This window comes from Typopeltis vanoorti, chromosome 15 (assembly GCF_054136105.1).
Source record: "Typopeltis vanoorti isolate ZY-2024b chromosome 15, IOZ_Tvanoo_1.0, whole genome shotgun sequence".
NCBI classification, from domain to species: domain Eukaryota; kingdom Metazoa; phylum Arthropoda; class Arachnida; order Uropygi; family Thelyphonidae; genus Typopeltis; species Typopeltis vanoorti.
The window spans coordinates 60,888,132-60,903,012 of NC_143563.1; the positions used below are offsets into that span (position 1 = coordinate 60,888,132).

Sequence of the window (14,881 nt, forward strand, 5' to 3'; positions counted from 1 at the left end):
AAGAGAAAGCTGCTGACACAATGAAAAAGGAAAAGTTGGTCCTTGTTAGTGATCTAAATAGCAGAGTAGGAAATGCTTGTTAGACATATAAAAATGTTTGGGGAAAATTTGGAGAAAAGAGCAAAGCTAATAATAATGGCAAATACCTGTTGGATTTCTGCTCAGGACATGGACTGGTTATTACTAACACCATGTTCCAACATGAAAATGTGCACAAATTCACATGGAGAGAAGAGGCAAGGAATAAGAAAAGTCTCATTGACTATGTTATTATTGATAGGGATGTTTTCTCCCTGGTGCAGGACACTAGAGTGTACACAGGATTTGAAATTGGAAGTGATCACTATTTAGTCTTGAGCAGGATAAAATTGAATTTCATATTTAAAAGAATAACATGTAAGAAAGTTTTAAAGCAAATAAAAGTTGAGCAGCTAACAGATGTGAACTGTAGACTAAAATACACAAAGATTATTGAAGAAAAAAAAAGAGTTTGAGAATAGGAATCAAACCTTGGAGATTCAGTGGCAAACTCTGAAGAAAACATTGATCGATTCTGCCAGAGAGGCATGTGGTGAGGTTGTCTGCAAGGGAAAAAAAATCAAAACTCCCTGGTGGACACAAGAAGTTAAAGAGGCAGGAAAAGAAGAAAGCATATCAAAAGTTCCTGTCAAATAAGTCAGCTTGTGCTCTTAGAGAATACAGAGACAAATGCAAGAATGCTAAACACTGTGTAAAACTAGCTAAACAAAAGTCATGGGAGGACTTTGGCAAGAATATAGAAAATAAATATCAAGAAGGTGGCAAAATATTCTGGAGGTTGTTGAAGAAGCTTAGGAATGGAGGAAAGTGTGCTGTAAAAGGAGTTAGAGATGATAAAGGTGAAATGAAAACAGGAGAGAAAGATATCCTTGAAGTATGGAGTAATTACTTTGAAAAACTGCTAAATGAAACAAGCAGTGATGACAGCACAGTGGTAAAAAACACTGACCAGGCATGCAATCAGGAATACATATCTATACTTGAAGTAGAAAAAGCCATCAAAGGCTTGAAATGTGGAAAGACAGCAGGAGTAAATGATATTCGACCAGAAATACTGAAGTATGGTGGTATAAGAGTCTTACAGTGACTGCACTGCATAGTTCAGAAAGCCTGGACAGAGGGACGAATTCCCGATGATTGGAGTAGAGCTCTCATAGTACCCATATATAAAAAGGGAAATAAAACGGAATGTGAGAATTACAGAGGTATTTCCCTACTGAGTGTTCCTGGCAAGATCTATGCAAGTATACTTGAGAAAGAAACGGTTGAGAAGAATTGTGGAAGAAAAGCTTGGTGAAGAACAAGCAGGATTCAGGCCAAATAGAGGCTGTCAGGATCAGATCTTCACTTTACGACAAATAGTCGAGAAAGCATGGGAATATAACAGAGATCTGTATTTAAGTTTTGTCGATTTACAAAAGTCATATGACAAAGTGCCAAGAGAGAAGCTATTCAATACGCTACAATTATATGGTGTCAATGGGACATTATATCAAGCAATACTTTATTAGTCTTTATTTGAGTTGTAAGTCAGCAGTTAGAATTGAAGGAAGTACAGGAAGATGGTTTAATGTTAAATCTGGTGTGAGACAAGGATGTACATTATCCCCTCTGTTATTCATTATCTATATGGATCACATTATGAAGGAAAGTGGTATTAAACATGATTTCAAAATTGGAGATGTTAATGTCAGCTCTTTGCTTTATGCGGACGATGTTATACTTCTAAATAAATCCGCTACAAGTCTGCAAGATTCTCTGACTAAATTGAATAACTGTTGTAATAGATATGGTATGAAGGTCAGCAATAAAAAGACAAAGACAATGAAAATAGGTAGAATCATTGAAAATGTCAACTGCATTGTGAAAGGAGAACCTGTGGAACAAGTAAAACATTTCAGCTTCTTGGTCACAATTTTTAGTGAAGATGGTAAATTAAATATGGAAATAGACAACAGAATCAACAAAGCTGGTATGGTAGGAAGTCAATTGAATAAATTCATATGGAATAAGAGAGAAATTAGTTGGAACACTAAATTAGCTGTATGCAAGACAGTGTTCAAACCAGTTTTAACTTATGGATCTGAGAGCTGGGTCAGAAGTAAAACACTTGACCAAAGACTAGAGACTGCAGATATGAGAGTCCTGAGAAAGATTAGAGGCGTGAACAGATGGCATCAATGGCAATATCATATTAATAACGATTATATTAGAAAAGAACTTGACATTGTCTGCATCCAGGAATGCATTAGCAGAGCTAATCTCAGGTGGTATGGTCACTTAATCAGAATGGGCGAGGAAAGATTAGCAAAACAAGTGTTCTCTGCCAGGTTGGCAGGAAAATGACCCAGAGGAAGACAAAGATATAGGTGAATTGATACGATACAAAGTGCCTTAGAAGATATAAAATCATGTAATGTTGGAGTCTTGACAAGTAACAGACTGATTTGGAGGAAAATTGTAGATAGGAAGTTAGTAATGATGTAAATTTTCATGTAGTACTATCATATCCTGTACATGTCAGGAATTTGATGATGATGACCTCTCCTTAAACTCATTCCCTATCAAGGCACTCACAGCTAATTGTGGCAATCCATTCCATTTATTCATCACTCTCCAAGCGAAAAATATAGTCTGTGCACCCTTACTAAAGGATGACCTCTAGTTCTTTCTGTATTCATTCAAGATATCGACATCACCTTTATCAGCTATTTCCATCACCGGTTTTGCATCATCCGCAAATAACTGAACATACCCCCCCTACACACACACACACAAACACACCTACTCTTAAATCTTTCCCTGTATCATTATTATACATATTAAAGAGGAGTGACTCTGGTATAGAACCCTGAGGCATTTCACTAGTCACCTTCATTTTCCTAAATTCCACCCCACCATATACTGCTCTTGGTGTCTATCTAATTCTGCTTTCACTCTGTTATAAAATGTAAGTTAATTACTAAGGCAGGTACTACCTTTTTTCAGTACTATGCTTCTGCTATAAAGTATCATATTTCTATCCACTCGCTACTGGATAGAAATGTACATTTCTCTTGTACATTTACCTTTAGTGAACTTTTCCGATTCTTCACCACCTTTGAAATATTAATTGGTCTGTAATACGCTCCCTATGTTCTGGAGCCACCTTTATGTAAAGGAACTATTTTACCTCTTTTCACTCTCTCGGAATTTTGCCAGACCTGAGACTTAGATTGAACAACTTCATCAGAGGCACTACCATTTCTCTTGTACATTCACATAGTACCTGGATCAATGTGTCATCTAGTCCCACTGCTGAATTCACATTGATATTTTTTAATATGCTGAGCACCTGTTTATCTATCTCAATTTTGACATCAGTCTGTAACACATCTGCAACTGCAAAATCTTTATCTGAATGATACATCTTTGCATAGTGATCACTCAGCAACTGAACTATTTCTTTTGCTTTTGTCTCTTTCTTACCATTAGCATTAATTAAAGTCATCCTTCCATAGTCATTCTTTCTTTTATTTACCACTTATAAACACTTTTGGATTTACTTTGACCTGCTTAGTTAATTTTCTCCCATAATCTGATTTGGCCTTTTTTTTGTCATACTGGTCACCCTTTTTGCCTTCACTTTGTACTGCTGATGAACATGCAAAAAAAGAAAATTCCAGTTTTCTTTTTTTGCACCTCTTACTTTATATCTCTACTCATTTGCTTAACCTCTCCATTTGGGTTATCCTCCTGACCATGGATATGGATTCTGATACTGCTCTCTCAAACAATACCTGACTATTTTCCATGAACTACTAACATTCTTTCTTTGCAGCCTCTCGAGCCATGGCACTACTCAACAATGCTTCCTAAGTCTGTCACAATTACCTTTATAGTTCAACATAAACCTTTTCTTGATAAAGAGTTCTACATGTTTAGAACAAGATTACATGTTCACTCTCCCTGATTAGAAGCAGAGTGTCTAACTTGATTGTGAATATATCTTCGGATGCTATTACCAGATCCAACATACTCATACCTTTGACCCCCTCCATGACATTTTGTTTCAGGGAATAATTCATCAGCAACTGTATAAATTCCACAAATCTTGACCTTTTTATAGATGGTGTGCTATTAGAACTCTGCTTTAATCATTTGGAATTCAACCCTCTCTTTCTTAAATTACAGTAGCTGAATTATACAGCCACTGTCAAACTTTTTATATCTTCATATTTGAGAGCATTTCTGGTCAAATATCTTGACTCTTTTCTACCTCAAGTATTGATATGTACTCCTGGTTGCATTCCTCTCGAATATTTTGCACCATCACCCTGTCACATCTTGTTTCATTTAATAATTTTTCAAAATAATCATTCCACATATCTTGAATATATTTTTCCACTGCTATCACGTCATCTCCAATAGCTTCCAGAACATTCTGCCCTTCCTGATATGTATTTGAAATGTATTTTTCATTCTTCAGTTATTATCAGTTTTGTTATTATCCAGAAATGTTTGAATTATTTTTTAATAAAATTAGTTTGCAACTCTTCTATAAGATCTATAAGATAGGATATATCTTATAGAAGACATATCCTATAAGATCTTTTATACAATAAAATATCTTATAGGATATTTAATTCTTTCTTCAGGACTTCATGAATAGATTCAAGATGGAGTAGGCTCCTTTGATTAGAACATGGAATTGTGGATTTTGTATTAATCCATATTTTATTGTATATAATGATGTGAGATGGATTTTCATCTCTCTCTCTCTCTCTTTCTGTCCTCCACTAATAGTTTCAGCATGGCAGAATTTAAAGTTCTTCTTTATATGAATTATACTGCATGTAGACTAACTTACTGGGATGGAAAGAAAAAGTGCATTGCAATATTTTTATCCAAAAATGGTCTTACTCTAAATCATTAGACTTTAGATTGTGGCCAAAAAAGTCAGCAGGAAACTTGAAACGAATTTAGCTTGATAGTATATTTGATGGAAACATTTATTAAAGAAAGAGAGAGAGAGACAACCTCAAAAATAATCTTAAATTCTTCTCATTATGTGATACTGTGAATTTAATTTTTAGTTTATTGAGTTTTCAAATCTGGTTCTTTAATATTACAACTAGCGTAGAGTATTTCTGAAAAATGCATTCCAGGTATTTATTTATTTATCAGAACACATAATGATATTGTGTTTAGTATATTTTAACTTAGAAGGCTCATAATAGCTGAAGTCAAATGAAAAAAATCAATTTCAATGCTTTGACAAACATAGTAAAAATCATATGGGCATTGAGATTTAAATAATGATAGTAAGCAATAGCAGCTATATCCAAAACTTGCAGAAAATTAATTTGATAAAACTTAGTCATGAAAATGCTCATTGAGAATATCCAGTACTGCATTATATGTAGTCAAATTCCTGTACTATTGGAAAAATGTCTCCTCAAAAGGCAACTTGTGCTTTGGGCAAATGGAGGAAATGTTGCTTTCAGAACATTGGAATAGCCATCAGCATCCACAGTATCTTTGAAAGAAATTGGCCAAACAATATCACATGCTAAAAGAGCTATATGCCATTTTGGTATCGAATGTTTGATGGATAAGGTGTGCACTTTGCTATCACTTACTCCCATTTAACACTGAGAACACTAGCAAATGAGTTAAATGTGAAGAAGGAATACGCTTAGAAAAAAAGAAATTGTATGAAATTTGTTCCACACTGTGTGATGAGGGAAAATCCAGTTGATTGGATGTTTGTAAAGATTTTTCAAACACAGATAGCTAACCAGGTTTCCTAAACAGAATTATTACTTGGGGACAAGAGTTTGTGCTTTAGTATAATCCTGAGACTAAAAGAGAAAGCACAAAATGGCAATTGCCAAGACCAAATAAAGTTTCCTGAAATCACATATCAAAATCATGCTGATTGTATTCTTCAATTATAAATGGATAATCCATAAAAAATTAATTCACAGAATGAAAGACTGTTAACAGCAGTTATTACTTAGAGGTACTGAAATGTTTAGTGGTGAGAATCAAGTGCCTACTGCCAGATTTGGAACAGCTAGTTAGCGGCATGACTTATATAGTAATTAGTGTGCATATATTTCTGGTCCACATGTAAGCTTCATCAGACTTTTTTGGCTAAAATCAGACTTGATTTTAATAGCCTACTGATATTATGTGAATAAAAAACTTTAATGATGTGTTACTAACACAGAAGTAAAAAAAAAAAAAAATTGAATGTTTTAATCCCTCTCTGAAGTGAAGATGCCTATATTTTGAAGTAAAATATTCACATTTGTTTACTTTTGTGTTAAAAAAAACATTAAAGTTTTTTTTATTAACATGGCATTATGGTCAGTTTTGATCATTTCATTATTCATGAAGTGGTCAAAATTCTATTAATTGAAACTAGTTGTTACTGCAAAATTTCATCTTGACATAAAGATTTTCAGCTTTGTAATGTAGAAAATTACAAGTAGATAAAAGGCACACCCATGGGAAGTTCCTCTTTCACATACCTTGCCCAACCAGCTATTTTGAGCATTTGGAAGATTTTTTGCTATTTCTTCAACTCATCTTGAGCTTTTTGTTCTGTGACAGTTTTTCCACCTGTTGAAAGGCTGTAAACTTATACATCGATTTTTACCACCTGTTTGCATTCACGCTGATTCCCTTCCTAAAACAGCATAACAATAACTTTCATCATTGTATCAAATTCACAGCGGGAGAGAAAAAAAAAATTAAAACATAGCCTTCTAGACATTCTAAGGCTACCTCAGGCAGATTGACTAGTTGTGTCTATCATAAATTGACCTTCACTGGTAGATATAATTAGTATAACTTGGCTCATCATCCACCTTAAAAAAAAAGCAATATCAAGAGCCTACTCAAGAGAGCTCTTTTTTTCTGTTCCTTCACTTTTCCTTAAACAAGAACTAATAATTAAATTAATAATTCAGTTAAATGGGTTTAACTCTCAGAGGATTCAATGCATCATAGACTCCTACAATCCAATTTTCCGTAACCACAGTGTTAGATGTTGAGCCAATCACTGGAATCCTGAAGGAATATAATCTTACTCCTACATTTTTTCCTATCAGCGAAATGTCTACATCTTACCATCCACTAAGGGTAAACCACCATTGTCTCTGCTGGATGTTTACCAAGCATTTTTCATATTTTGGACAAACTAACTGTTCTGTAGTGAAGAACACCAGTACTACATCCACTACCAGAAATTTCATAAGTCTGGTCAGCACAGAGTTAATATGGAACATAGAATTCTTTGGTGAAATGCATGCTTATTCATAGAAGTTGTTTTAAATATGAATAAGCCCCTTCTTTTGTGTGTGTGTGTAGGGGAGGGGGCATACATTCCTCCACTTCTACCAAGGTAGAAGTGGAGGAATTTTTTGAGGCTCTAGAGAAAGCTACTGACACAATGAAAAAGGTAAAGTTGGTCCTTGTTGGGGACTAAATAGCAGAGTAGGAAGTGATTGTCAGACATACAAAAATATTTTGGGAAAATTTGAAGAAAAGAGCAAAGCTAATAATAATGGCAAATACCTGTTGGATTTCTGCTCAAGACATGTACTGGTTATTACCAACACCATGTTCCAACATAAAAATGTGCACAAATTCACATGGAGAGAAGAGGCAAGGAATAAGAAAAGTCTCATTGACTATGTTATTGTTGATAGTGATGTTTTCTCCCTGGTGCAGGACACCAGAGTGTACAGTGAATTTGAAATTGGAAGTGATCACTATTTAGTCTTGAGCAGGATAAAATTGAATTTCATGTCGAAAAGAATGACATGTAAGAAAGTTTTAAAGTGAATAAAAGTTGAGCAGCTCTCAGATGTGAACTGTAGACTAAAATACACAAAGATTATTGAAAAAAAATGAAAGAATTTGACAACAAGAACCAAACCTTGAAGAAAACCTGATTGATTCAGCCGGAGAGGCATATGGTGAGGTTGTCTGCAAGGATAGAAAAATCACAACTCCATGGTGGACACAGGAAGTTAAAGAGGCAGTGAAGAAAAAGAAGAAAGCATATCAAAAGTTCCTGGCAAATAAGTCAGCTTGTTCTCTTAGAGAATACAGAGACAAATATAAGAAAGCTAAACACTGTGTAAAACTAGCTAAACAAAAGTCATGAGAGGACTTTGGCAAGAACATAGAAAATAAATATCAAGAAGGTGGTAAGATATTCTGGAGGTTGTTGAAGAAGCTTAGGAATGGAGGAAAAAGTGCTGTAAAAGGAGTTAAAGATGATAAAGGTGACATGAAAATGGGAGAAAAAAAAGATATCCTTGAAGTATGGAGTAATTACTTCGAAAAATTGCTAAATGAAATAAGCAATGATAGAACAGTGGTAAAAAACACTCAACAGGAATACATATCCATACTTGAAGTAGAAAAAAAAAGCCACCAAAGGCTTGAAATGTGGAAAGGTAGCAGGAGTAGATGATATTCGACCAGAAATGCTGAAGTATTGTGGTATAAAAGTCTTACAGTGGCTGCACTGCATAGTTCAGAATGCCTCGACAGAGGGATGAATTCATGACGATTGGAGTTGAGCTCTAATAGTACCCATATATAAAAAGGGAAATAAAACTGAATGTGAGAGGTATTTCCCTACTGAGTGTTCCTGACAAGATTTATGCCAGTATACTTGAGAAACGGTTGAGAAGAATTGTGGAAGAAAAGCTTGGTGAAGAACAAGCTGGATTCAGACCAAATAGAGGCTGTCAGGATCAGATCTTCATTTTACGACATATAGTTGAGAAAGCATGAGAATATAACAAAGATCTGTATTTAAGTTTTGTTGATCTGGAAAAGGCATATGACAAGGTGCCAAGAGAGAAGCTATTCAATACACTACAGTTATATGGTGTCAATGGGGTATTATAGCAAGCAATACTTAGTCTTTATTTGAGTTGCAAGTCAGTAGTTAGAATTGAAGGAAGTACAGGAAGATGGTTTAATGTTAAATCTGGTGATGATTTAATGTTAAATCTCACATAAATAAATCTTTTTATTTATGTGAGACAAGGATGTCTCACATAAATAAAAAGGAAAGATATTGTATAAAAAAATATAAAAACACACACACATACAAATACACCGATAATTGCAGGATTCAGTAATCAACAAATTAGGGGAGCGGGCAAGAACTTGATATACGCGTTCAAAATGAAAAAAATTGGTTTACTTTTCTTTCAACATTCTTATCACCAAGACATTTTGCAAATTTCTGATCAACTGTTAATAAAAACATAAATTCAAAAACACAGAATTGTTCACACACATCGAATCAGAAGTTCATCGAACCTTATGACACGAGAGTCAGCTGTAAATTGATTGAGTAACTGGTGACACATGTCAGCATTTGCTGGTGCCTGTTGCTTCAAGATCAAACAAGTATAATAAGTGCGCACTCTAGAATTCAGTGGTAGGTTAATTGTGTGTTTATATATAAATCATATACAAAATTTTTCTCTGGGGTTTAGTGCACCACTTCTAATCATGCAATGCACCACTTTTGGCGCATGCACCATAGGTTGGCCACGCCTGATGTAGAGTAAATGTCAGATGCGTAGAAAAGATCGAAAAGACAATATATAGGATAGGTGTTAATGCTAGAACATAGATACAGGAATACCACCAGGACCAGAAGACTTATTGTTGTCCAAGTTGTTCAGGATTATTTCAGTGGCTTTGCTTTAGTCTTTTGTATATTAGTTGGAGGAGGAGAATGATGCCAGAAGGTGTGCTTTGTCTTTGGATAATTATGGTCAACAAGAGAAAGAGGGGGTTGATATCATAGAGATCTATAAACTGAAAAGATGTCCAATAGGATATCATCTGATTAAATTTTTCATTATATGGAAGGTAGCGAGAGAACACAGATGCATCCATGGAAGTTAAGTTTTTGCACAGTTAAGAAAGTGGGAAGAGCTAGATTTTTCTCTCAGAGAGTGATAAGTAGAACAGCTTGCCTGTTGAAGTAGGGAGTGCATCTCTTTGTGTATTTTTTACAGGCCATGGAGATGTCTACTCCCAGGTCTTTATCTTTGACCCATAATCATATAAGTTTCACTAATGAAAAAAAAAATGTAACTAGGCTTTGTCTCTGTGGAAACATTTAACTGGGCTGGCAAACTGAGTGGTGGCAGCACCTTCACTCCAACTAACAGTCTGTTGGGTTTAAATCTCACTGTGACATGGTTGTTTTTGATTTTCTTTAGATCATAAGTGAATTTCATTGTGACATCTCTCACTCTTATCCGAACTTTTATTTTCCAACTTCACACTGAAAACAGTGCTACATACTATGGTCTTACGTGTAGGACCAGAAGAGGCTTATGCTTCAACAATATACTGTGGTATCCAACTCCAAACTTGGGGATTCAAAAAGTCATTCTCTGGTTAAGTCCTCCATGCTGGCAGTGTGCCTTGCAAGGCACACAAAGAAAGTATCTGGAAATCAGGCTAAGACCATAGCTTAGTAAGTCCATATAACTTTGCTGACACCATACATCTAAAAGATACAGTGTCAGAGGTAAATTTTTATATGATGTGGTGTTCTTCTTGAAGTAGCCATATTGTCTTGGTTTTTAGCATAGTAGGCAGCTTTCTCATGATGAATGGTAGCAAGTTGTTGCCCAGCACCCACAATTTATGCATCAATAACAACTAACTCATCTCCTCTCTTTACTACAAGGTCAGGCTTTCTTATTCCAATGTTAGTTCTATAGTGGTGTTCTACTGCTGTTATCCAACCTTTGTTCTTCAACCTATTCTCTGCAATCCCTCACTATTGCATTGTCTTTTGACATATACTCCATGTGTGTAATAACAACATTGAGTAACATACTCTGACAGCCTACTCTGCAATTCTTATCGTCACTTTTTCTCCGAGTTGTACCAGCTTGAGTCAGCAGAGCATTAATTCTTGTTTTAATTAAATCTATATATCATAAGGAAGTGAGTCCCATCTTTGATCCATTGATGCTGAGAGGGAACATATTTAGATTTGTAATGTAGCTCTATCGACTGAATGGTGTAACATTAAAGTCCGTCTCCTTTTTTCAGCTGAGGCAGTTGTAATCTTCCAGTATGGCTTGGAAGAGAACAAAGAAATTCGTCAGTAACACAGTTAAAGAAAAAGGAGGGGGGGGGAGAGAGAGAGGGAGGGTCCTCCCTGGCCTACACCTCTAAGTGATGGGATGGACGTAGATTTGAAGCTGAGGGTGATAGTAAGGGAATTTGCAAAGTTTTTGATATGTAGGTAAGGAAAGCTTCTGAACTTCTTGTAAGAGACAGAGCTTGAAGTGAGACACTGTCATAGGCCTTTTGGAGGTTCAGGGATGCCATAAAGAGAGGTTGAAGTAGATGTTGAGATTCAGAGAGAAGAGAGAAAGAATGAATATATTTTCAGCAGAGCCATCTGCAGGATGAAAGCTCTCTGCTTAAAATCATGTTGGATATATGACTGAAGACATTTAGCTATCACTTTATGAAAGAGACGCAAGAGAATAGGAGCAACTGCAATTGGATGGTAGTCAGAAAGTACAGATGCATCTTCCTTCTTTGCAATGAACATGGTTCTTGACTGGTGAAGATGGTAGACATTTGGTAAACAGTAGTAGATCAATTAAATCATGCAAGATAGGCAGAGGAACCTGCCAAAGCTCCACAGAAATAAAGCTGTATGGCCCTGCAGCTGATGTGGTAGCTATAAAGTCTTCACTTCCAGAAAATGGACGGAAAAGTTCTGCTTCTGGAATGAACCTTGATCAGGTAAGTATGGTTGTGGAGTGGAAGAGACATCCCTCCAAAAGCAGACAAACTCCTCATGCATCTCATTTGGAGGAGGAGATTCTCCTTTCAGTACTGTTCTAGCACAAATGCTTCTGATCTTATATAATGCCTGCATTTGGGCATAAAGATGCTTTCTCTCTTTCTGCATGGATCAAACAGATGATGCAGGATGATACTCTACTAACCAAGAAGGACGTTGCCTGGAAAATTCCATCTGCAAATGATTCAACTTTGCTGTAATAGGTACTTCATTAAGTGACAGTCTAATAATATCCTTCAAAATCCTGTGACGGTACTGAGGAAGAGAAGGTTGATCTCAAGATTTTGTAGAGCATACTTGAACAAGAGATGGAATTGTGCTAGCTCTACTCATCTCTTAAGATGATAGCTATGGAGTAGGAGGTATGGGGATATTACCTGCTCTTTGGGATCTTCTAATATAAATATCTGCAGTTGACACTAGTTCTCTGTAGAATGGTAATTTACAATGCAATCTGATTCTGCCTAAGCAGAACCTCTACCAAAATCTCATTGATACAAGCTGTATCTTCCATAGCTAATGAGGCTTTATGGAAGGCAGGAAGATGTTCCTCTTCAACACTCCACCATCCCTTTGCACATTCAGCACAAATTTCAGCAAACAGCAACAGGATGTTTTGCACAGTGATCAACACTATGACTGAGAGGTGGTAAAGGTTTGCTGACATTCTGTGCAAATAAAGTATCTTCAAGATGATGTTCCTGGTTAATATTTTGATAGTTGGATGCTGTAGGAATACTGGAAGCTGCAAATTGTTCCTCGTCAGTAGTCTATCATGCTTTTGCCTACTTAGTATGAACTTCAGCATTGAGATATTTTGCATGGTGGTGAACTCCAAGACCAATAGCAGTGATCAAGGCTCTCTGATTATCTGAACAGACAAAGCTTCTCTGAAGTAACTTTAAAAAGTTTCATGATTGGTTAAAGCAGGTTTCCTAGTTAATTTAATCGAAGGATTAAATAAACCTTAATACTTTAGTACTATAGATCTTCAACCATTCTTAAAAAGTTGGCCTAAGGAAACAAATTCCACTTTTGCTATCTATCTGAGAGCAAAAATGGAAAAATGTTCTACCTGACTCATTAGGCAGATTTAAATATCTAATGAGATTATATTCCATTTGACTTGATGAGATGTCACAGCTGAGAATCACCATAGATTTACAGATGTCCTCCATGTCCAGGCTTTGGTTTGGAAATAATGGCATAATTACCTTACAAAAACAGAACATTTTGATTTCTCTATCCTTCCCTGTCTGAATTTTAGTAATTCAGGCAAGGGTAGGATGGAAAAATCAGAACTTTTTTTGTGAGGAGTAGGATTGATGCCAAAAATTGTAGATATCCCACTGTTTGGAATAGGACTTATCATGAGTGAGTTTCCAGCCTTATTGCTGGTGGGATATTAATTATATGTTATTAATACTAAATTCATATAGTATTAATTATACTATATGAATTTCATCAATATTTTAGCATTTAGTTTTGCTATTTCCTCATAAAAGAAAATCCAGGGAGAGCTATTAGTGTAGCAGAAAATAGCAGTATATGAATTTTTTATTTTATTTTATTTTATTTTTACTCTCTCTTTCTTGATCTGATGAACTAACTGACATTAAATACAGGTTCCACTCTTCAGCTAATCCTAAGATTCACTATATATTTAAGTCTGAATATGAAGAGCAATATAAAGTATTAGTTTTTTTTTTTTTTTTTTATACAAGGAAAACTTTTTAATTTCAAAAAAAAATTTACTATATAAGTATTGATCATATTGTCATCTTTGAATGAATTTCACTATAAAAATAAAATCACAAAACATCATAACCTTCCAGCGAATGGTACTGCTAAATACAAAATGCATTCGGAGTTGTACAGTGGGTGTCCTCCCGCGATGAGTCTTCGGACTCCTTGGTGGTGTCACGAATTATAAATTAAATTATTGCCTGAAATTATAGGTGAATTTTTTTCTAGTAAATATAATAATCTAGTAATTATATTTTCCAGAGACATTACAACAGTGGAGAAGGAACTCATCTGGAGACATTAAATGCAAATGAGAATAACAAATGCGAGGATGTTTGAAACCTGCAAAATCTAATGCCATGCTGTGCCTTACATTCTTAAAATATTCCTGCCAAAAACTTTGTTAAATGAAATGTTGTTACTTTATTATTTATTGTTGTAGCTGTTGAGTTGAAGAAATACATCAGCATAAAGTATTAGTATGTTTTTAAAGTATTTATAATAATTATTTCTATCTATATTGAAAACTATATGATAGAACTACAGCAGATAATATTGTAAGTAATGCATATGTTAAGTTTAAAACTTGGTATGAAGAATGTTTGCACTTTGAAATCTAATGACTGGTATATTTAGTAGTCATTAGATTTCATTGTGTAATATTCCAGGGACTGCATACAATTGGTATTATTGTATTAAAAAAGGTTGTCAGAAGCATATTATCAGAAATCTTCTTGAACAAAATGCTTATTATATATATATTGCAAAGGCAATGGAAGGTCCTGTGTGATTACTTTTCACTTATTTTATATATGTATGATATTTTCGGTAGTAGGCAAGGCCTTTAAATCCTACCTAGCTTTTGGAGACTGAGTGGGTAGTTCAATCTCCACTGGTAGCCAATCAGAGATAGCTGGCCCATGTTACAAATATATGCAATGCAGAAAGGAAACCACTGATGTGAATAAAATGTTAATAATTTATTATTAAGATATGTTAGGATTTTTTTTGCAACAGAACATCTGCTTAACTAATACAATGAATACTACTTTGTGATGTTTTATTTGATTTTAAATTTTCTTTCTTTATATACATTAAAACCATTACATATCTCTTATGCTTATATTCAAGTTAAAGTTAATATAAAATTGACAAATTAATATAGCATATTTTGTCTGAATTTTTGCAAGTTTATCAATGGCATGCTATGCATCATTAATTTACAAT

General features: G+C 34.9%; 1 protein-coding gene across 1 annotated transcript in view; it reads left to right on the forward strand.

Moving 5' to 3' along the window:
- LOC150098796 (choline transporter-like 1) overlaps window positions 1-14,002 on the forward strand; it is a 237,964-nt gene extending 223,962 nt beyond the window's left edge. The window contains exon 16 of the mRNA XM_090405754.1: window positions 13,916-14,002. Coding sequence (XP_090261880.1) covers window positions 13,916-13,993 — 78 coding nt within the window. The 3' untranslated portion in view covers window positions 13,994-14,002. The remainder of the gene's footprint in view (window positions 1-13,915) is intronic.
- The last annotated feature ends 879 nt before the right edge of the window (window positions 14,003-14,881 follow it).